We start from the raw sequence: 22,966 nt of genomic DNA on the forward strand, positions 1-22,966 counted from the left end.
TCTCCATCAGCCCCTCACACCTAGACTTTAGTGGCTTCGGCAGCTGTCTCCTGCCCACTCGGCAAAAGCCATGTTTCTTGGCTATGGAGGGGGGGCCATCGCTAGGATGGCACTTTTGCCCCCACCGCCCACCTCTGGACAGAGCACAAGACATGCAAACGGGAGCCTGGGAAGGACCAAAGACACCAGCAGGCTGAGCTGACGTGGGCTTGCAGGTACTGAAAGCTCCCTTGAAAAATAAAAACATAGAGGCACTTTTCTCCTGGCTGTTTATTACAGAACGAAGAAAAAAACCGCATTGGCTGGAAACAGACGCCAGATTTCAAATGTTGAGGTGAAATACGAGGTGGCAATTAAAATGTGATTACACGGAGTCTGGACACCGAGAAAAGTTTACAGAACAGTGGGTGTGGGTTTCCAATAACAGACACTCAAATATACAGAACGATAATTGCCGAGAGAAAGCATCAAAGACAAACCCCAAATCAACTATTAATGTTTACAGACTTTCCCCCCAAACCACAGAGCCTTGCATCGAAAAAATCCTGAAAGTCTTTGATTATCACCTCCCTTTCACCCAGCGAGGGTGGCCAGCAGGGCAAAGCTGGGCTTTCTCTCCAGGTGAACGGTGAGTGCAGAGCACTCATTCCCGGGGACCGCCTCTCCCAAATCTCCAAGAGGTCTCAGTCTCCTGGGGCATTCACCATGCTTCTGCTGTAAAATGCTCATCAGGAAAGAGCAAGCATAGACGGCAAGGTTTGCAAAAGACATCAAAAAACCACACACGAGATAGAATTTTCAGTGAGAATGCTAATAAATGGCCAAGTGGTTTTCTACTTGGCAATAATTATTGTCCGTTTGCACGGTACCCTCTAGGTCACATACACATCTCATTGCGTCACAAACCAGAAGCGACTCAGCCACCTGGCTTCGAAGGTATTGGGAGCAGAACAACACAAGCTTGAGGATATAGGCAACAATGTGTAATCAACACAAAACAATGCATAATAAACACAACTCTACCAAAACGAAAGCCGTGGCTTTATTTACAAAGTCACAAAAAGAAGTATAAATACTTCTGCCATTAACGTTTAGGAAAACCATTTACAAAATTTTCAACTATGTACAGGTGGCTTGAAAAATCACCAACTTCTTATTTTGTTAAAGGTAGACAGAGGAAGGGGCGTGGGCTGTGCCACTTCCACTGTGTATGGGGGTGGGTGGGGGGGAGCGGGTCATAACTATCTGGCTGTCTGGAGCCTGTTGTGAATTGACTCTCAATCCAACACTCTACGGTGACATCAATGCTGGCTGCTCTCTACGCTTATGCCTCCCTAGTGCTAGCGCCCGGGTCTGCACTAGGGGCCTCTCGATCTGAGGTATGCGGGACGGCAGTGTGCTGTCCCAAAATGTCATCGATCATCCTCAGATCACATAGCCAGGGCTCATTGGGGACGCTGTTGGGGCCTTGAAAGAGCTCCCGAAGGAGGAGCGGCAGCTCACGACCGTCGGAGAGCAACAGGGCATCATCAGCGAGTGGGAACAGGGCCTCAGGCTGCTCGGGAGACTGGCTGGCAGCAACAGCAGAGGCGGCGGCCGCGGTGGCGGCGGCAGCCACAGAGCTGGGTGGCTCAACGGCCTGGATGGGGCTTCTGGGATCAGAGCCGACCCAGCCCTGTTCGGGGGACGTGGTGACAATTGGCACGGGCACTGGGGCCGGAACAGGGCTCATCTGAGCCACGGGGCCAGGACTAGCTGTGGCCGGAGCGTTCGCTCTCCCACTAGGCCTGCCCCATGTGGCCATCTGACTGGGGAGCACGGCTGCGGGCAGCACAGGGAAGGCCTGGGTGAAGATGGCCCTGCTGTCGAGATACTGCCGGATGCTGCTGCTCACTATCTGGCTCAGGGAAGGGACCCGAGAGCCCTCGCGGGTGGCCGCAAGCATCCACATGGTGCTGCTAATCATGGCAGGGGTGGCGGCGGACACTCTTAGCAGGTGGGGGCTTGGATGCTGAATACCCAGAGAGCTGAGACAGAAGCCAGACAGGGGTGCCCCCGAGGGGGCGGCCCTGGTCAGATAGGTGTGTGGGTACACAGCGGGTGACAGGAAGGGGACTGGGATGCCGGAGTAGCAGAGGCCTCGCTGCTGTATCATTCCGGGCTTGAAAGTGTTTGAAAGGCCCCCGGGCCTGGGTGGTATCACGTGCTGGCTGGATGCAGGGTCGGCCGTGGTTCGGCTACACTTGAAGATGACTTGTTCTTGGACGGCTATGGAGAGAGAAGGCACAGTCAGGCTCAAATGCATCTTCATTTGAGCTATGGGTGGGGCACATACAACCAGCGCTGACCTCCCTCCTGACTACCCTGGGATACTGTTCTCTAGACTTTCTTGGATCCCCCTGCATTTGCATGGCAGCTCTTCAGGGGAGCCCTCCTGGACTGTGTAGCTCTATGCTCATGAGCACCAGCCAAGAGCCCCTCCCTGCCTTTTCCAGTCCACTGAAACTCCATCGGGCACTGGGACTGCCCAGAGGGGGGGGTCTTACCTGCCCTGACAGCAGCCTTCCTGATACTCATGCACACCCCCACTGCACGGTAGCCGTGTCCAACCTCTGCAGCCTCGGCAGGTGGGGTGCAGCTGCTACCAGGACTGGAAATTGGCAGGCTGGCCCATGGTGGCAGAGCAGATACTCAGAGCCCCAGAGAGCGAGACACAGCAGCAAGCAAGGGTCACCTGAACCCCCTTTCTCTAGGCCTGTGAGGCTGCTGCTCACCAGGGCCACTCCTTCCTGTCCCCAAAGAGAAGGGCCCAGACTCACGTGGACTCCCATCTTTTGCATAAAAGCCACTTCATGGACATTAGGGCATGGACTTCAAAGGGGGCCCCACTCAAGCCTCCACCGAGATGAGCTTTCACTGACCCACAAGCACCCCAGTCTCCTCTGCATCCAGAAACTCCACAGGATCCGCTTACCCCACACTGAGTCCACACCCTCCTTCCCCCGAGCTTTCTGGTTGGTCCATCTGTCCCCTTTTGGGAACACCGATCCTCCCTGCTTACCTTGAAATTGTCTCAACTGTTGGGCGGTATATGCCCGCCGCTGCTCAGGGATCATTGCCATAGGACCGGATGTCCGCTTCCCTTGCTAAACAGAAGATGGAAAGCACTCATTAGATGAGGCATACTAGGACAGAGTAGCCTCAGGACCACTGCGTGGGGACTCAGGACTTGGCTTTGGTGTAGCAGAAAGCATGAGTGCACACACTGACACACTTGCATGCATGCCCCGCCCTCCCGAGCGAAATTCCACAGGTATACAAAAAAGTAGGAATCGGCACCTGGGTTACAAAAATCAACTGCAAGAGCATAGGATGGGCCAGGAGAGACAGAGCTGAGCAGCAACAGCACGGAAGGGAAAGATTTAGCTGATATCAATGTTCCTCCACTCAGGATGTGTCAGCAGTGAGATGTGATCACCAAAGAGCAAATTAACATCAGGCTGCATTAATAGAAGCAGAACATGTAGAAGAAGGGAGGTGACAGTCCTACACTACTCTGCCTTGGGCAGGCCGTGTCTGCAATGCCAACAAGAGACCTGGCATGGCAGGCTTGGGGAGAACCAGAGGGCAGGAGGAGAGGGGAGGAGGTCCTGGACACTGAGCACACGGGCGGGGCAAGGCGGAGGGCATCCGGGTGCCAGGGCCAGGGCAGTACACTCTTAGGCTTAGGGGTGGCCTGTGCCAGACTCTGCAGGGTATACATGGTGAAGGATCGAGGCTCACTTGGGGTGACTGGCACGAAGGGGCGAGATGATGGCCTTGTCTGACACCCTGCTATCTCTCTCCCCTCAAGGAAGCATGCCCCCAGAGTCCACTTCCTGAGTTCTGTCCCCAAATCCCAATGCCAGGGGACTTGGCCTTCTATTTCGGCCCGTGTGTTGGAGTTCTGCAAGGCAGACTGGGGCAGGGGGTGGGGACTGGCACTTGGGAGCGTGTCCGGCTCCCGGGCCTGGCAGCAACTCCGGCCTCAGGTCCTGCCAAGGCAGAGAGGACAAACATGTGGCACCAGCCAGCCTCTGCCAGATTCCAACCGACAGGGCTAGTGGCTGCCTCCCTTCTGGGTTCTGAAAGGTCCCGGCAAGAGCTGAGGAGGCAGTGGCTCTTGAGCTGGGGGGGCTTCCCGCTCCCCGAGTCCCTGCGAAGAGCACAGCATTGCCGGCGGAGGCCAGGAGCACAGGGCTCGGCTGACGGCTAAGGTCCCCGAGAAGAATTGGGGAGACAATGAGCAAGCAGCTGGAGCGGGTGGGGGGGACTTCATTCCCAGGCAGCTCTCTTTTTGGTTTTTAGTTCTTCCACCCTGTTCCTATTGTGACTCGTCATGCTCAGACAGCTGAAATGAATTGCCCTAAGTGCCATGGGTGGCTAAGAAATGCCAAAGTGCAGAGCTGGCAGGCAGTGCCACCACGCCAGCTCTAGGCTCCAGGAGCTCAGTCTGCGGCGCAGTGGGCTCTCCCGTTCATGCCCTCCAGGAGCCCCCTGTAGGGGGAGGGGCACAGAGCCAGGCCGAGACACCCAGCTTCCCTCACACTGTGTGGCTAGGGGACACCAGGATGTTGCAGGCAGTCAGTGGAAGGGCAGGGCAAGTGGGGTCCGTACCCTCCAGCCTGTGGGCTGGGCTTAGGACTTCCTGGGGCCCTGCCCATGAGTCCAGTGTGTGGCTTCATGCCAAAAGGCCCCTGCTCTGAGCCTGCTGTCCATCCTCAGCACGCTCTGTGCTGTGGGCCTGTTTTGCGGTCCGAGTTTGTTGTAGGTTCCAGGCCTACTGTCTGTGTGATCTGCACCTTCTGTGTGTGTCCTGTGCCCGAGCCTTCTTCCCTGGCCTCCCGAAGAGGTGCTTCCTTTGTTTTGTAGATGGAGGATCAGCCTTTGTTCTGTATCCAAATGCTTCAAAGATAAGACCTGAGAAAACAGTTGTTGCCTTTTGACACTGAAAATTGGAATTGTTGGAAAGCGGAGCAAACAGGAAATGACCAATGCGCTCAGTGAACAGGAGGAAACAGGGGCTTTGAGTCTCTGCGTTGACACTTGTGGAATGGTCCAGCAGCCCCCGCGGCCGTGGGTGAGCTTGGCCACTCCCTGGCTTGGAGCCGGCGTTTTCATACCAGGTGATGCTCCCAGATCCAGCCTGCCTCTTGTGGGGTGGGGAAGTTGCTGTCCTGAGCCCGCACTCCTGGTTCCTGGCCCTTCCTCCCGGGGAGGCTCAGACAGGCAGGAGCCAATGGCAACCTGGGAAGCGCTTGCAGATGCCGGCTGGTGGGAAGGCTTGTCCATGTGCAGGAGAGGGGGAAGGGCCAGGCCCACAGCCTTCCTGCCATGGGCATAGCTGAGTCCATATGGGCCCCCTGCAGGATAGGTGTGCAGGCACCCTCTGAACCCAAAACCGTGACCTCACTGACTGTGCCCTTTAACCAGACAAAGGGCCAAAGGTCAGTGGGGCTCCCTGGTCTTAACCTTGACCCTCAGAGCACAGGGGGCCAACTCCAAAGGAGACTCTAGAGGGACTAGTTCTGGTGGAAGAGGACAGTCGCCAAAGCTGATTCTGTACCACACAGTGGTGGAGGGTGGGAGGGGAGGGCAGGGGTGAAAGATAGGGGGGAGGAAGGAGGTGGGGCAGGGAGGGAGGGAACTACCAGAGGGCCAGTGGGAAAAGGAAAGAGAAAGGAGGCACAGAAGACAGAGTAGGAGAGGGAGGGGGAGGGAGGAGGAGTGAGAAGGAGGGGAGGGCAGGAGAGGGGGAGGGCAGGAAGAGAAGGCTGGATGGGGGAGGGCCGGAAATGAGAAGAAAGGGAGGAGGATGGGGAGGGACAAGAAGGGAGGATTGGACAGGAAGGGAAGGAGGGCAGGAGATGGGAAAGAGGGCAAGAGGAGAGGGGGAGGCAGGAAGGGGAGAGGGGGAGGCAGGAAGGGGAGAGGGGGGATGGGAAAGGCAGGAACTGAGGACTCGAGCCGGAGGACTGGAAAGGAAAGGGGGCAGGAGGGGAGTAAGGGGGAGGAGACAAGGAAGAAGGTTCTAGAGGGTCCTGATGGCTTGGGTTCCTGGGGCCTCTCCACCCCTAACCCGAAGGGACCCCTAAGACAGAGGCAGCGCAGGTTTGAGGGAAGGTGACCGCCTTGGATCTTAAAGGGTCCTCCGGGCTCATCCCCACACTTTTCAGCTCCCCCCCAACACTCAGGGTGCAGCATCTCCAGCGTGGATCCAGATTGTGGGGTGGGGAGCAGCCTCAGCCCCACCCTGGGAGGGAAGAGAGGAAATGAAGTGAGGGACAGAAACTGAGCAGCGAATACCCTCTCCCGGGCTGTCTGATGAGGACCCCTAGGGTTTTTGTGGGAGCCCCAAAGTGGGCCAGGTGGCTGCCGCTCAGCTGCTTTGGAGCAGGAGGATTTCCATTAAAGGCGAGAAGTGCCGAAGGCCTCGTCCTGATCGCTATCAGCACAGCTCGCCCTGTGCACGCTGCTCCGTGCCCACAATCGCCGGTAGACAGTCTGGGCCGCATTCGCTCACATGACCAGGTCCGTGCCTCTCCCAAGCAAGTCAAGCTGTTTCTGCTAATTTCGCGACTTGATCCCAACTCGCCAGGAGCCAAGGCTTGGCCTGGAGCCCTTCTGCCTTGGGCAGGAGGATCCACCTTCCCGATTCTGGGGACGCGGGTCCCGGGTGGGGTCAGAGTCACTGGCTTGAGGTTCAGAGTCCACAGCGGACGGCAGGCTGGAGAGGCAGCCCCTGGGGAAGGGGGGGTCTGGGGGTGCAGAGCACAGACCTCCTCCCCTCAGGCTCACAGGTGGGCAGCAGGGACAGGCGGGGAAAGAATTGGGGTGCTGGGAGGCTCCGCAGAGGGGACCGGAGATGGCCCCAGGGGCGCTCTGCAGCACTGTGCTCGTTGGGCGTTCAGTTTGGCCCTGCCTGGCAGGGAGAGTAGAGAAAGCTCTAGGAAACCTTCCTAGGTGTACAGAGTTGTCTGGGCTGTCACCTCCCAACAATCCTGTGAGGCAGGCGGCAGGCTGAGCAGGGGCCCGTGCCCCGTTGACAGATGAGGAAAAGCGAGGCTGGGGTGTATGACTTACCTAGGGCTTCGCAGGTAGGCAGCAGTGGTGCGGGCAGCTGCCTCCAGGCCTTCGGATCCCAGCCGCCCCAGGGCGCTGCCTGCGAGCTGTTGTGCGAGGTGACTCGGGCCAGATCATGGGCAAAGGAGCTGCCGGGCAGGTAGGACTCACTCCCCAGGGCTTGGCAGGATGAGGCCTGTCGCCCGAGGCCCACCTGGGGGAGCCTGGTTTCCCCAAGCTTGCAGGCTTTTTCTACATGAGTCTACAACAACCGATTGAACAATCCATCAGCTGCGCGACTACAACCTGATCCGATTCATCTCGTCTCTGCCCCGAGTGATTTGGGTGTTGGGGTTAGTTATGTATGACAACAGGTGTGGGGCAACCAAACCAAACTACTTGGTGTGGGCGGGGGGTGGGGGGGTCCCAGGTCTTGGGTCACTTTGACAATCCGTTCGAAGCTATAGCCCCTCTCCACAGAAAAAGCAGTTTGCGGGGGTGCATTTGGCCCAGCCCAACCTACCCACATGTTACATGTAACTTCAGGGGAGTTCTGGACCACTTAATACCCATCCGAGGCTCTCAGGGTAAGGCTCCCTTGCCTGAGACAATCGCTGTCTTGTTGCAAACGGGAGTGAAATAAGGTCAGAGAGTTGGGTCACTGGCAATGAACTCAATTGAGCAGCCCCAATCCCACCCTACCCACCCTCCTAGCCCACCCCCGCGACAGAGCACAACCTTGGAACCAGTTTGTAAGTAGATATGTGGAGACATGCGGTGAAATCTGCAAAACCAAACGGTGAGTGGCAAAACCAACAGTCCAGCTCAATGCCTGAGACCGCCCTCATGAGGCTTATTTGCCATGGTCCCTAGGTTTGGTTTGGGCTGAGATCTCCCTTCTCCATCAGGTATTAGGACCTCGGGAGGGCAGCGGACCCAATGGAAGTCCCAGTTCTTCCAATTTGACATGCCCATCCCATCACTTGGCAACTGTGATGTCTCAGAGGACCAGGGAAGGCTGCCTCTCCATCAATGAGAAGTTCTGTCCACCCAAATAGTCTCTTCACTCTGCTGGGAGGCATTGCTGGTGGCTACAAGACCCGGCAGAAGGGGGGCAGTGACATCCCCAGGCTCAGCTAAATAGATACAGTCAATTCCTTTTGTTGAAAGAAACATTAAGCATCTATTGCAGGCAGAACCAAGGCCACTGACAATTTGGATGCATTCTTGAAGGGAAGAATTAAAAGGGTCACCACGGGATTTAGGGGGCATTGACAATAATCCAAGTGCTTGACTCTTCAGGCACACTCAGTCCTTTAAATACAAATGCATTCAAAGGCCCTGGGGCGGGAATTAGGCAGTAAGGATTATCCTTCTTACAGATGAGGATACTGAGGCTCAGAGATCAACTAAGTCACACAAAGTCACACAGGCAGTTAGCACAACCAGATGCAATCCTATCTTTGATTGGTTCCCAAGTCAGCAGGCAGTTTGCCAGTGGGTGTACTTGAGTGTTAACTCACCATCAGGCAAACAACTTTTCAAATGTGTAGTGTTTCAGTGTGCCACTGAGAGGCGGCCAGAGTTATAGTACAGTGCGTAGTGCTTGCCTTGCATGCAGCTGATGTGGGTTCCATCCTGGGCACCCCATATGGGCTCCCAACCCCACCAGGAATGATCCTTGAGCACTGCTGGATATGCTTCCCCACAAAAAACCAACCAACTAATGCCCGCTGAGAAAAGAACGAGTGAGGTTGTATAATGGGCTGGCCATGTTTGCCAGAGAGCTTGCGGGGAGGCTGGCAAGGTTGGTGCAACCCCAGTCCCAGGGATACAAGCGCACTTGCAGTTTTTTTCAGAGTAATCTGTCCTGTGGGGCCTCGCAAGCTCCATTTCTGAGGGTCCCGGCACTGCCGCAAACACACGTGTCTGTCCCAAGCTCTGCACACATCTAGCCTGCAGTGCTCTTTCTGGAAGTTGCTTCTGTTGAAAAGCAGCTCCCACACCTCTGTGATTCAGCCTCTCCTTCCTGCCAGGTGTGAAGGCTGAGCATCTGTTGGGCTGGACTGGGTCTGAGTCACCTCTCCACCCCACCTCCTTTCCCCTGTGCCCACATAGGGCCTGGCATCTACAAGGGGCTCAGCCAACACTTGGAACGTTCCGTTGACTTAACTTGTATGAGGGGCTGGAGCGATAGCACAGTGAGTAGGGCATTTGCCTTGCATGTGACCAACCCGGGTTTGATTCCTCCGTCCCTCTTGGACATCCCGGCAAGCTACCGAGAGTACCCCGCCCGCACGGCAGAGCCTGGCAAGCTACCCATGGCGTATTCGATATGCCAAAAATAGTAACAAGTCTCACAATGGAGATGTTACTGGTGCCCGCTTGAGCAACGGGATGGCAGTTACAGTGATACAGTAAACTTGTATGAGCTTGGCAGAATGACAATCTGCTATGTCCCAGGCCTTCCCCAGTGAGGTAGGAGTAGGAATGTCAACAATTGGAACCTTGATCCTTTTCAGCACATCTACGTATCCCTTCCCCACACCACTGGTCCACGGAGGCCATTAGCAAAACAGAAATCACTCAGACTCACCGGAGAAAGGGATTATTAGTGTATACCTGCATGCGTGTCATGGTGTGTTGTGTCACACTCACTGTCCCTGCTTTAGGTAATGGGGACGTGGAGACCGGATTGCTCAGGACAGACCATGCTAAGGTGGGAGTCGCTTGAAGCCCAGCAGGGAATAGATGTGAAAGTGCCAGAACATGACCAGGAGCAGATGACAGCCTCCTCCGCCCCCAAATCACTGGCCATCCTAGACTATCACTGGACCCCGGAGAGCTTCGGTGTAAGGAGTCCAGTGGATGACCACCTCAGATCCAATTCGAGTCAAAAACTTGACCAGAAAAACTTGACCAGAAGCACGTAGCTGTCTTGACTAGGTTGGATACAGGTCCCATCCTTCCCACAGAGGAAGGCAGGTTGCGTTTGGAAGGGTATGGTAGATGCTGGAATTCCTTGGGCTTCTGGGGAGATAGAGTGTGGCTTTCTAGCCTGACTCATCCTGGGGGTTCTGGCAATGAAGCCTGAATTCTTTATTCTTTCTCATATCCTTACTAGCCAAGTGAACTCTGCAGAGATAAGAAGAGAGTGCCCAGGAGAGGGGATAGGAATTACTCTGAGAACCTGAAGTCCTTCTGATTTCAGAGGCCAACCCCAGCAGCGCAAGCCACTAGTGGGATGAACATGGGGGACACTGAATGTTACCCACGGAGCCCGAAGGGTTAAAGGGAGAACTCTGGGGGCTGGAGCGATAGCACAGGGGGTAGGGCCTTGCACACGGCCGACCCGGGTTCGATTCCCAGCATCCCATATGGTCCCCTGAGCACTGCCAGGAGTAATTTCTGAGTGCAGAACCAGGAGTAACCCCTGAGCATCGCTGGCTGTGACCCAAAAAGAAAAAAAAAAAGAAGAGAACTCTGAAAGAGCCTGGCTTTTTGGGTAAGTTGATGGAAGTGCTTCCTTGTCAAATGAAGGTAACAGGGGGTGGGGGGAGACGGGACTGGGGAGGGGGGAGGGATGTTGGGTTTACTGGTGGGGGAGAATGGGCACTGGTGAAGGGATGGGTTATCGAACTTTGTAAGGGAGAAACTTGAGCACAAAAATGTATAAATCTGTAACTGTACCCTCAAAAAAATAAATGTTTACAGTCTGAAAAACAACAACAACAACAACAACAACAAAAAACAAATGAAGGTAACAGGAGGCTGTCACTGCCATGCCGTTACTCATCGATTTGCTCGGGGGGCATCAGTAACGTCTCCATTTTGAGACTTGTTGTTACTGTTTTTGACATATAGAATACACTGCAGGTAGCTTGCCAGGCTCTTCGAGAGGGGCAGAGAAATCAAACCCGGGTTGGCCACGTGTAAGGCGAACGCCCTACCGCTGTGCTATCACTCTCAAGGCCACAGGAGGCAACTTTGCAAATTTGAAGCAGTGCACTGGGAAAAAAAAAAACAGGAAAATACAAGGATTCTACATTGTCATTACCCTGCTTGGCCAAGTGTAAATGGGATTTTGAAATACCAAACCACACATCTGGACCGGAGCAATAGCACAATGGGTAGGGCACTTGCCTTGCATATGGGCCAACCTGGATTCTATACACAGCATCCCATAGGGTCCCTTGCAACTACTAGGAGTGGTACCTGAGTGCAGAGCCAGGAGGAACCCCAGAGTATCATTGAGCATGGTCCCAAAACAAAAAAAAAATCCAAACTTGTAGGGGCCAAAGGCATAGTACAGCAGATAGGGCACTTGCTTTGCACCTGGATAACCGGAGTTTGATCCCTGGCATCCCATATGGTCTTCTGAACACTGGCAGGTGTAATTCCTGAGTGCAACATCAGGAACAAGCCCTTAGCATTGCTGAGTGTGGCACAAAGCAATCCCCTCCCACCAAACCACCGAAACACTCATAATTCACACATATAGAATTATGATAAAAGATTTGGAATTTAATCATAGAATTTGGTTCAACTGGCAAGTGTTTACTTTGCCTAGAGTAAAACAAATAATCTGAGGAATGAAGAATATATCAATACTGCAAATCAACAATGTACAAATCAACTTAAGAAATGAAGGACTAGGGCAATAGCACAGCAGGTAGGGCGTTTGCCTTGCATGCAGTCAACTCAGGTTTGAATTCCAGCATCCCATATGGTCCTTTGAGCACTGCCAAGAGTAATTCCTGAGTGCAGAGCCAGGTGTGACCCAAAAAGCCAAAAAAAATAAAAAAGAAATGAAGGACTGTCATTTTCCTGTGACATTAATTCCACAAGTAAGCTAGTGGCCTGCTTAAAGACGGGTCTTCTCCTGCTCATCCTCCTCCTTCATCTCAGTAGTCAGTGCTCCTAAGTAGTGAGAAAGGAAGACTAGGTGGTCACTCAGCCTACGAGGCCAGTGGGAATTGGCCTGGAAGTGGAAACATGGTGAAACTCGAGTATCGGGGTTGGGGCAAAGGGGAATGGTGGCTAGGAGGGGACGATGGCACAAGTTGTTCTATAGTTGCCGGAAGTGTCCTATTTGCTCATCATGAATATGATTTTGATGATGATACTCACAGCACCATATAGTAAACATCTATAATGAGCCGGGCATCATGTCGAAAGCTGTACAGTTTCTGTGTAATAAAATCCACGCCCACCCTCAAAGACACATGCCATTATCATTCACTTGTTTTGGAGTCACACCTGGAGGTGCTTACTCCTGGCGGGCTCAAGGAACCCTCTGGGATGCTGGGGATGGAACTCGGGTGGGTTGTGTATTAAGCAGGCACCTTCCTCTCATTACTGTCATTCCAGCTCCTATTGTTCACATTTTATAGGTCACAGGAATGAGGTTCAGAGAAGCCCAAGTCCTGGGGCATCATAAAGCCACATCTTAAAAGAAAGTGGCCATGTTCTGAGAGAACCTAGGTCTTGCTTCAAAATCCATGCTCTTAACCATAGTCAAAATGTGCTGTCAAAAGCATCAGCTTTATGTTAAAGTACAACCACATCCTCTCCCCTCCCAGCCCCTCCTGGTGCCTCATATTGGGGACAGTAAGCACTGCTGACAGGCTCCCAGGGTTCCAAAGAAACTAATCCAAATAGCTGTCACATTTGGGCAACCGAGGAAGGGAGCGGCAGGATTTCCTTTGGACACTTCCGGATTCAGACAGCAGATTTAATGTGTGCACCGAAAGTCCCTCCCTGCCTAAGTGCCACTAAAAGTTCAGCAAATTTAGTTTTGCGAGACACCCTCCTGCCAGGCTCAGGGGCACACTCCAGGGGCTAATAGCATCCCAACTTCCGCAGTTCATTCTGGGTGGTTGGGCCTGTCGGCTCACGAGTCCTGAACCTGTCTCGAGTGTCTGAGAGAGGAGGAAGGCACTCCTTAGCGGCTGGTCCCCGTTCTGGCTGACTGTTTCCAGGTACCAGCCTCTGCAGCACGAGGCCGCTGCTTGCCCCCAACTCCCTGATTGGCAGGTGGGAAGGCCGAGGCCTCAGTAGAGAAGGTGCCGCCTCTCACAGCAGCTCATTTTTTTTTCTGGTCTGAAGCTGGAAGGGAGCAGATGGGGTAGGAAGGAGCCGGAGCTTGAAGCTCCTCTGTGCGGCCTGGCGGGACACCTGGCGAGAAGAGGGCTTCCCACCCCATACTTTCAATGCCACTTTCCCTCTCACTCAGGGAAGATCAAAAGGGCAGCCTGTTTTTTTACCAGTTAAAGTCATGGGCCAGATCCAGGGAAGTTCTGCCCTCTGCTCCCAGATGAAATACCCCAAGTATTTCAAATGCAGCAGGGGCTGCAAATGAACAATGCCCCCCGCCCCCCAGCCCCGGGACAGCCTGCAGTGTCAGGGCTCTGCTCGGGCAGTCCTTTGCAGGGTGCAGTTTTGAAAAGGGGACACTGAGATTAGCAGTCTCTGGTAAGAGAGCAGGAGGATCCTGGGTCGTGAACCACACCCTGGGTACTATCCCCATGCCAGGTGCCTTTTTTGGCTTTGACAGCCCTGCAAGGGGACAGCTTCCGGCTGCTGAACCCCATCAGCTAGGGGGCGTGCCTCAGGACCCCTCCTGTGTCGCATGTCTCTGGGGCTGGGTCACAGCACAGCTGCCCCGGAGACACCCATGAGGAGGCCTGGGTGTCATCACACACTCACACCCCATGCCCAGAGCTGAAGCTGCCTGCTGACCTGAAGGACCAGAAGCCGTCCCGGGAAAGCTGTTTGCCAGCCAAATTCCTTAGATTCCTTCAGCTCTCCAAGCTGGAGACTCTGGGTTAGACCCTGGTCCTCTGCATCGGAACCAACTCTCTAGGGCACATTTGGGCAGAAGCATCCTTTGCTCCTGGGCCCTCGCTACACAGAGCAGCAGGCTGAATGCCCGAGGAGGCAAGTACTGGCCCTGGGACCACTGTGGGCTGCTCTCCTGCTGCTCCTTTCCAAATGGGGTGGGTCTTTCTTCCCTGTCTTCTCCCTCTCTTTCTTGGCCAATGTGAGCATGCGCAGCAGCTTTCAGGAACACAAAGGGCCACATCCTGGCCAGGCGAAATGATCCCAGTGTGGAGGCTAGAGCTGAATCCCGTTTGGGGAGGTGACAAGGCTTTCTGACTGGGGTGAGCATTCAGGGAACACAGGAAAGGGGAGCATGAGGAGGGCCAAAGCAGGTGGCTGTAGCAAGTACAGTTAGGGTGCAGCTAGCATCCAGTCTCCCTTCTGGCACTTTCCCATTTCAATCTAAGCAGCCTCACTTCCCCGTGCTGCTTTTATGCTTTGGGGACAACAACCAGATAGTCAGGGCCTTAGAGTTGGAGGACCCGGCCCAATCTCCAGGAAGCAGCCTAGCAGGGCAGTGATCGATCAGGCGATTCACCCTGCCCCACCCATATTCCTTGGAATTCTAGAAGCACACAGCTTCTAGAACACTGTCCTGTCACGCACTACAACAGGACGAAGCCTGGAGCCCCTGGTGTAGCTGGGAGTCATGTGCGCCCACAAGGGGGAGCCAGTCCTGGAGTGAGGTCCAGGATGTTAGAGGAGGCAGAATGCACAGCTAGAAAAGCACTAACATTTTTTGGTGACAGGGTCAAGCCATTGATTCAAAGCACCCCTGCAGTGTGCCCAACCATCCGACTTCAATAACAAGCTTGGTAATCGGCTTCATGTTAGAACATTCCATCTCGAATGATGAAGTGTGGACCGCGGCAGCCTGTTCTGCCTTGACGCCATTTCCCCTGAGCCAGAGACTAGTTTCTTTTCAGAGACATCTAACAACCTGCCCCAAGTAGACAGGGGGCTGGTGCAAGAGCTTGTCCTTGGACTCAGCGCCAATGAGGGGCGTCCATTCAGAAACACTCTATTTTGCATTAGTCGAATGCACACACACTTTAGAAGCAAGAGCCCAGCTAAGCAGCGTGAAGAATTTTTGGATCCTATTCAATTCCGATGCAAACTCGGACATGTACTTTGTGGGTTTCTGTGAGGAAAATAATTGATGCTCCAAACTGGAATTCATCTATAGAAAAAAGGCAGTAGGAGCTCCTTAAAAGCAATTATTGGCATCAAGCTCCTGAATTTTTAAATCCCTTGAAAGGTCCGAGAACAAACAAACCAGAAAGTTGAGACCTAATTTCGAGGTAGTAACTGTAAACACACCAGTCAAAACCTGTAAGAGGTGCTCTGGGGAGGAGGCTGGTCTCGAACCATTGCCAGGGTTTTTGCTCTGCCTCCCTACTTCTATGTGCTAGCAAGAACGTCAGCGGCCATGAAGGTATGAATCGACAGGTGTTCAGTGTAAGGTTACGGAGACATAGTTACCCTTTAAGAACTTTCTGGATGGAGAGAAGGTAGGTTTGCCTGGACTGTGAGCTCAGGCGGGGCATGGGGGTGCAGCTATCACTGTGCCAATGAGGGGTCTTATGGCGGGGGGAGGCGGAAACATAGCTGACTCAGTGGGAGTATCAATTGGCTTCAAATGTCTCTGAAGGGCTCTGAAGCCGGGAGAGGGGGTGAATACTGAGCTAGATGACCATCAATCTCAAGATTTTTGTCATTTGGCTCAAACCAGGGGCCTGCAGAGGATTCTGAACCCTGTAATGGGTGTCAATCTGGTTCTGGCAAATCACAAGCAGATTTCCTGCTCACAGCAGAGACTTGGCGGCATCTTGGAAGCGGCTGAGACTGAGCATCCTCCCAGAATCAGCTCTTGGAGTCTTAGCATGGGCTGAGTCTGGGTCCCAGTGCTGTCCTGGCTGGGGCGTGAGCACTAGACAGGGGGGAATGGCAGCAGCTGCCACAGACCCTCGACTGCTGACCTTTACGTCAGCAGGAATCCACCTGAGCAAGGACATAACCGCGGGCCTTTGCACCCCCACTTTGCTCCTTTGATCTGTATCCCTCTTGAGTGCCAACAGGCAAAAGAGCAAGAAGGGGAGCTGAGGGCCCTTTTTGTAGGGGATTGGGGGAGTCAAGAAGCACTCTCCTGATGACATCCCTATTCTTTTTTTTTTCCTTTTTGGTTCTCACCCGACGATGCACAGAGGTTCCTCCTGGCTCTGCACTCAGCAATTACCCCTGGCGGTGCTCAGGGGACCATGTGGGATGCTGGGAATCGAACCTGGGTCGGTCGTGTGCAAGGCAGGCACCCTACCTGTGGAGCTATCGCTCCAGCCCCTGACATCCCCAGTATGCCAAAGAAGATAGTTGCAAAGGAAAAGGCAATAAAGGAAATAAAAGCAGCTAACTAATAGAGCAATGAAATCCAAACACCCTTCCCCAACAAGGAACACTTCCACAAAAGTAATACAAGTCAATACAACACCTACTATTAAAGATAAAAAAGGTTTGAAATCAGTGGTTTGAAGCTTCCTCAAAGACAACCAAATGTTCTTAGAACTTAAGCTGCCAATGGTACTCATATCAGGGCAATCGCTGGTGTGCAATGACACTATAGTTATGGAAGAAACTGGGGAGAGGGTACATACCATACGAAGAGCTCTATATTATTTCTTAAAATTGCACGTGACCCCAGCTCAAAAGAAAACCTTGAACTGAAAACACAAAAGCTATTACATTGGTAGTTTTCCCAGAAGAACAAATTTCTGCCTAATAACATCCCCCCCCCAAAAAAAAAACTGCTCACTGAATCTGGGCAAGGAATCATTCCTCTGGAGACTGCATGAATGTCTGGATGTCTAAGCCCTCAACAGCAGGAACCCCACCGCCATCATCCCTAGGGAACTACCAGTGTGGACTGACACAGGGGCTGTAGCTGTGACCAGGCTAGGGGAAGAAGCTGCACAGTGGCAGGCCTGGTGCTTTGTGGGGGGCTGATGAGCATGTGCTGTGGGCTACAGGAGAGCAAAAGCCCGACTGCACCTCAAAAATGCACCTTGGCTGGGGTGGGAGCAGTGGCCCATACATGTCCATGCAGAGGCAAGGCGTTCCTTGGTCTCAAAGGCCTTGTAGGCTGTGCATTGCTATTAATATTTGCTCTAAAATCCTCAAAATAGTCTCAAGAGCTTAATCCTGTAAAGGCTAGAAGATGCGATTCATGTGTGGGCTCCTGCTCGTCTGTCTGCTGTCATCCAGCTTCCCATTGACAGAGCCAGACCTTCCCTATGCCTGCAGAGCCCACCACTGTGTGTGTGTGTGTGTGTGTGTGTGTTTATGTGCGCACGTGCGCGTGTGTGTTGGGGGTGGAGAGGGCAAGATTCACAGACTCGGATTCCAAAGTGATCCCCAAGGCAGAACCGGAAGGCACTGCAGGGTGGACTGGGAGTCCAGCTGGGTAGCAAGACTTCTCCAAGACGTTAGGGCACCTACTCAGGGGCTCTCACTTCCGGCTTGGCATGACAGTGGCAAGGCCTGCCGGAGTCGCCATCGGGAACCCCACACAGACGGCCAGTCATTCGGCCAGGCCCTGTCTCCAAACAGCTGAAGGAGCCAGCGAGTGGCGACCCAGCATCCTGCTGCAGGGCTGCAGGTTGGTTTCCCGGTAGCAGGGGACTCTTCCCCACCTTCAGGAGCACAGACAATGGCCGCCCTTCCCGCCCACATTTGCCCAAGCGGGCATCTCTCCTAAGTGCCTGGAAGGGAAACTAGCCAGGAAGGTGATTTCTAAGCACTGGCCATGTCCGTGGATCCCGTCCCACATGGCTGCTTGTTGGAACCCTGACAGCCCAGATGTCCATGCCCATGGCTACCTTTCCCTGCTGTGGGTCCCTGGCGGAAACACAGTATGAGCCTTAACTGCCCACTTTCTATCTCCTCTTTTCTTACCGAATCTCTGGATCTTGCCCTTCATCAGCCCAGTCCTGTGCCGTTAACACATTCACAGAGCCTCCTGCTGGTGTCTCCTTCTGCCCCTTGTGCATCGCCCCCAACTTCACCTGGGCTTAGCACCTCCAGATTGCCCCTCCTTGCTCTCAAGTCCCAGACACTCTCTCTTCCACTCCCTGTCTCAACGAACTGGGCTATTCTAAGGTCCCCCTCAAAGTAGTGGCATCAATGGCCCCACACGTCTGTGTGTGTCACACTGGTAACACTGAACACAGACTCTGCAAGAATCATCTGTGCTAATATGTGCCAAGGATTCCTTGCATTAAAACTGTGTGCAGTGCTGGGAAGTGACATGCAAGGCACTGATCTACCATGGAGCTACGTCCCTGGCACCAAGACCTTCCTTTTGAAGGCTAAGTAATTGTCCATTAGATGGACAGATCCCATTTTGTTGATCCCTTCTCCAGTTGCTGGGCATTTGGGATGTTTTCACCTGTTGGCTATTTTGGAGAGAGCTGTTATGATCACGGGTGGCCAGAGGGCTGTTCAAGACCCTGCTTCCGAGTCTATTCTTAGGAGTGGATGTGGGAGCACACGGGAATTCGATGCCTCGTTACGATGCCTCTACACTGTTTTCCACAGCAGCTGCGCCATTTCACATTCCTACCGAAAGCACACGCGGTTTCTGATTTCTCTGCATCCTCTCCAACACTTGTTCTTTTCTGAGATGAAAAAAAGAACCTTCCTAATGGGTGTCCAGATTTTGGCTTGAAGTTAGAAAACCTCGTGTGAGTCGCTGTTTCTCCCCCAAATTCCAGAGCTCGACTTTAGGAGGGTTTGCCCAATTGCGGGAAAGGATCATGGGCTTGTCCCCATTCCTTCCCCTGGGACGGGGTGTGGCTCCAATATTTTCCCGAACTCTGGCTCTTGCAAATCAACGGTCATTATTTGGGATCACAAACAAACAGCCCCCTTTCAGACCCTGGACCAAGAGAATCAGCTGGTTCTCGCAAATCCTCCTCCTGTGCCACCCAAACTGCGGCCTGCCAAAAAGCCGGGGTCCCCCACTCCTATGCGCCTCTTCCTCAAACTTGGCAACATGCTTCAGGGGACAGGCACACAGCATGTGTGCCGGGTTTGCAATCCAAAGCACCCCTCAGCACAGCTCTATTTGGAGTCATTTCTCACAGCACTTCCAGGACACGGGTAGGCCTGCCTTGGTCCCGGCAGCTGGCCCTGGCATGCTGAGTCCAGCCTGACTTTTGCTGATCTAACATGCAAGCTGATTAACTGGGAGAGGGAACAAAATTTGGAAGACAAGAGGATGTGCTTCCCCCGTATCCCACCCGGGCCTACCAGCCGGTACCCCACGGGGGCAACAGCGGCGGGCAAGCCTCTGCTAGAACACTCCCCGGGAGCTTCGAGGTGTTCAGGAGGGTCTGAGTGGACCTAAGTCTGGAGGGGTCTCTTGGGCCTCAGTAGAGCTTTGCTTTGCACATATGGACCACACTGGTGGTGCTCAGGGGAACCCCGGGGCTGCTTCTGGTGGTGCTGACGGCGAGTGCTGCCTGGTGCTGGGGTTCAGGGCAGGCATGGTGCTCGACCACCTAAGCCATACCCCTGGCCCCCGCCTCAGTGTTTTGAAGGGGAGCACCAAATAGGCAGGGCCCTCTCTACCAACAACGTGACCCTATGAGACAGGACTGGCCAGTGGGGGCCAAATGGGTCAGATCAAGGGAAAATTACCACGTTTCGCTTGCCCCTTAGGCAAATGCCAACTCACTGCGGCACTGTCCCTTCAACTTCATGAGGTGCCAGAACATGCCAACTCCAGTGTTCTTTGCTTTCCCAAGTCTGCCTCCGCCCCACCCCCGGCCTTGGGGTGCTGTGCTGGTTGGGGCCCCGAGGGCCATAGTGGGTGCTAGCCACCTTGGGTCAGTGTCTTGGCCTGCAGCTGAGACCCTCCTCTTTGGCTGGCATTTTACTGCAAGTGGCACCTGTGGCTCCGCCTCTGACTTTAGAACCCGCAGCATGTCTCAAGAGGGCCTCCTCTCTTTGTGGGTCTCACACACATGGTCCATGGAGATTCCCGAGGTGGCACCGTGGAAAGGAACACACCATCATTACTGCTTTGGCACTCTCAGAAAACGGAAGCCAGATGCCTTCCACTAAGCTGAACTAATGACGGCATTATTTTGACCCTTTTTGTTAATCTTTGTGTTGATGGGGGGCACACCCAGCAAGGCCTCGGGGCTACTCCTGATGCGGTGTCGGGGGGACTGTGCGGGCCAGGGATGCAGAGTTCATGCTTCCTCCCTTTGAGCTCTCTCCCAGCCCAATGCTTGCTTTTGATTTTTAAAAATATCTTCAAGCACTTCTGGTGGCCCCGTGATCCCGATACTTGTGGGCCAAGCAGCACCACATTATTCGAACTGAGCATTGAACAGTCCAGCTTTATTGGCTAAGTAGCATGGCAGAGGCCCCAGGGCCCCCTACACACTGTTTTCAAGCCCCCCAAAGTCTCATTTGGAGCACCCTGTTCTCCTCTCCAAATGTCACTGCTAAAAACAACACAAAGCTTTCTGAAGTCAGTTACTAGGAGACTAAAATCATTTCCAGCACAGGTCTTTCTTCTGAGGGAATGTTTTGGGGGCACTGTTTAGTGGGGCGTCGCCGAATAGGGGATGCTTGCTTCAAAGATTAACATCAGACAAATGACTCCTAAAGTTCTGCTCTTAGAAAAAAAAAAGAAGCTGAGCCAGGACGTGGGAGATCAGTAATGATTATCAACCAAAAAATAAACTAAATTCTTGGTAACATTAGCGCCCCATTCTGAGTGTGCATTTCCCAAATTCTGTCTGAAGTTCCTGGCAATACAGAGCAGTTGAAATAAAACTTAGTTAACTCTCAGAGAGTGAGCCCAAACTTTCAAAAGGTCTTTATGCTGGGTGGAATTATATTTGTTCTCAGAGTAGCTTTAAAAAAAAGTTTTCTTCCAAACAAAATGGCAGTTTAGAAAGGAAGAAAAAATGCGGCCTGAATGTGCAATCGGGTGCCAAGACAACATTAAAATACTCATTTGGGAAAATATTCTTGAGTCTAGTGGCCAAGACACGTGTGGGGCAAGCCCGGCTCTGAGACCAGGCTGCCCCCATCCTTCCTGAGCACCCTCAGAGGTTCCTCCAAGCTCTGTGCTTGCATTCAGCCAGCCTCATTTCACATACAAGCCTTCCCACCAGACTCTGCAAAAGATGTGCACGAAAGAAACATTTCTTAGAACTTAGGGCAGTGGGCTTCTCTCCTTAACCCTGGCCTCTCCTTAACCCTGGTACAACAGAATCAAGGAAAGCCAGTGAAAGCCAAGGTCACAGACTGCCTTACTGGGGCTGGAGAAGGGGAGTGTTTCAGCAAGATCTCCATCACTTGATTTAAAGGCTAATGGACAATGCTGAGAGCAGAAGAAGGTGCCCTGGCAGAAGTAGGCAGAGCAAATGGAGCCCATGCCACTGCCTTTGACAAGAAGGTTTCCTTGGCCTATGCCTCTGAGTTTATCCTGCTGGTGTGCCTTGTGGCAGGGGGTGGTGGAGGGGTGTGGAGCAGTGCCTGGCACGCATGCGCATATTTGATTTGGCTGTGCTAATGAACCTGGCAGTCACAGTCACGGAAAAGTTCTGCTCTGCTCAGCAGGTAGGTCCACCTTGGAAATCCAATCGTAAAGGAGTCTTGGGTTTCTGCCAAGGTGCTTTGCAGAGGCTTTGAGGGGAGGAGGGTGGAATGGAAAGGGGGTAGGCGCTCCTTAAGGAACCACATTGCGTGCTTTGGCATCCATCTCAACCCTATTTGAGCAAACCTCCCAAACCTGAAACACAGACACATTACACTGCCTCCCTTCCCCAGTGACAAGGACAGAGCCTAACCAGTTCTTTCACCACTGACACTGCTCTGGGCCTCGCTGTTCCCCCACTGGTTCCTCTCGGGTTCTCGGTGTGGCTACAGAAGATACAGGGAACCTGAGCTGGTGACAAGCTATAGAGAGCTCAAGGCAACGGATTATTGGTGGACAGGACTCACCTGAATCCCTCATCTCTTCCCACCTCCCACCTATCCTGGTTTCACTGGCTTCTGGGTACACGGGCAGGGACACGGTGGTCCACACTCGCCTCCCTCCGGGCTGCTGTTCAGCTCCTCGGGACTCATCATCCTGTGTACTGGCCTCCCTCAGCTCCCGGACCCAGGGAACCCAGGCACAGCCCCTGCCCAGGGAACACTCCAGGTCCCTCTGCTCCAGATCATCTTCTGGCCTCGGGAGATGGAGAGGAAGTAGATGCAGAGGCCGCCTAGGTCCATTTACTTAGGTCACAGCTGTGTCAGCTAAGGGACTTTCTGGACATCAGTGGGGATACCATGGGCCAGGTCTCAGCATTGTGACCGTGATTCATCCTATCCCCCAGACTCCCCATCATACACACAAGGACCCCGGGGTCTGGAGTGGGCAGAACCCTAGCCAGTTGGAAAAGGGTCAGACAGGAGACTTGACCCAAGTGATCCCAAGCTTGGTCTCTCTTATACCTGCACTCAAGTTGGCCCTTCTGGGCTGGTGCCCTGACAAGGCCTGGGGTACCCCTATGCTCGATGTTGTCTCCATGTGTGTCCAGGCTGCAGGAGTGCTTCTTAGTTTTCCCAACACATGAGGAGCCGCGGTGAGAAGGAAGACGGCTCTAAAGGGCAACCCCCACGCCGAGCCACCCAGTCCTATCACAGGTGACACTTAGTGCTAGGTCATCAGATCTGCTCTGAAGAGGACACGGGGTCAGCAACTGGGGGAAGCCTCCATCTGCCTGCCTGCCAGGGTCCTGCCAGCAGTGTGAGAGAGGTGGGCCTCTTGGAGGCCACATGGAAGGTGGTTTACATGGACACACACCAGACGGCGAGAAAAGCCCCAAGCCCCAGAAAGTAGGAACCAGCCTGGCGAGGTACCAGGCAGGAGGGTGAGAACCTGCATCAGGGAAGGCCCAGTGGCTGCGCAGCTGCCCTTTGC

At 53.7% G+C, this 22,966-nt stretch overlaps 1 protein-coding gene across 2 annotated transcripts in view; it reads right to left on the reverse strand.

The window, feature by feature from the left end:
* Positions 1 to 252: 252 nt before the first annotated feature.
* Positions 253 to 22,966, reverse strand: part of MAMLD1 (mastermind like domain containing 1) — a 101,469-nt gene continuing 78,755 nt past the window's right edge. For both annotated transcript variants that reach the window (XM_055121881.1, XM_055121880.1), the window contains 3 exons: positions 7,123 to 7,363; positions 3,062 to 3,146; positions 253 to 2,268 (listed from right to left, as the gene is read on the reverse strand). In XM_055121881.1, coding sequence (XP_054977856.1) covers positions 3,106 to 3,146; positions 7,123 to 7,363 — 282 coding nt within the window. In that variant the 3' untranslated portion in view covers positions 253 to 2,268; positions 3,062 to 3,105. The remainder of the gene's footprint in view (positions 2,269 to 3,061; positions 3,147 to 7,122; positions 7,364 to 22,966) is intronic.

This window comes from Sorex araneus, chromosome X, assembly GCF_027595985.1.
Source record: "Sorex araneus isolate mSorAra2 chromosome X, mSorAra2.pri, whole genome shotgun sequence".
Lineage (NCBI taxonomy): Eukaryota > Metazoa > Chordata > Mammalia > Eulipotyphla > Soricidae > Sorex > Sorex araneus.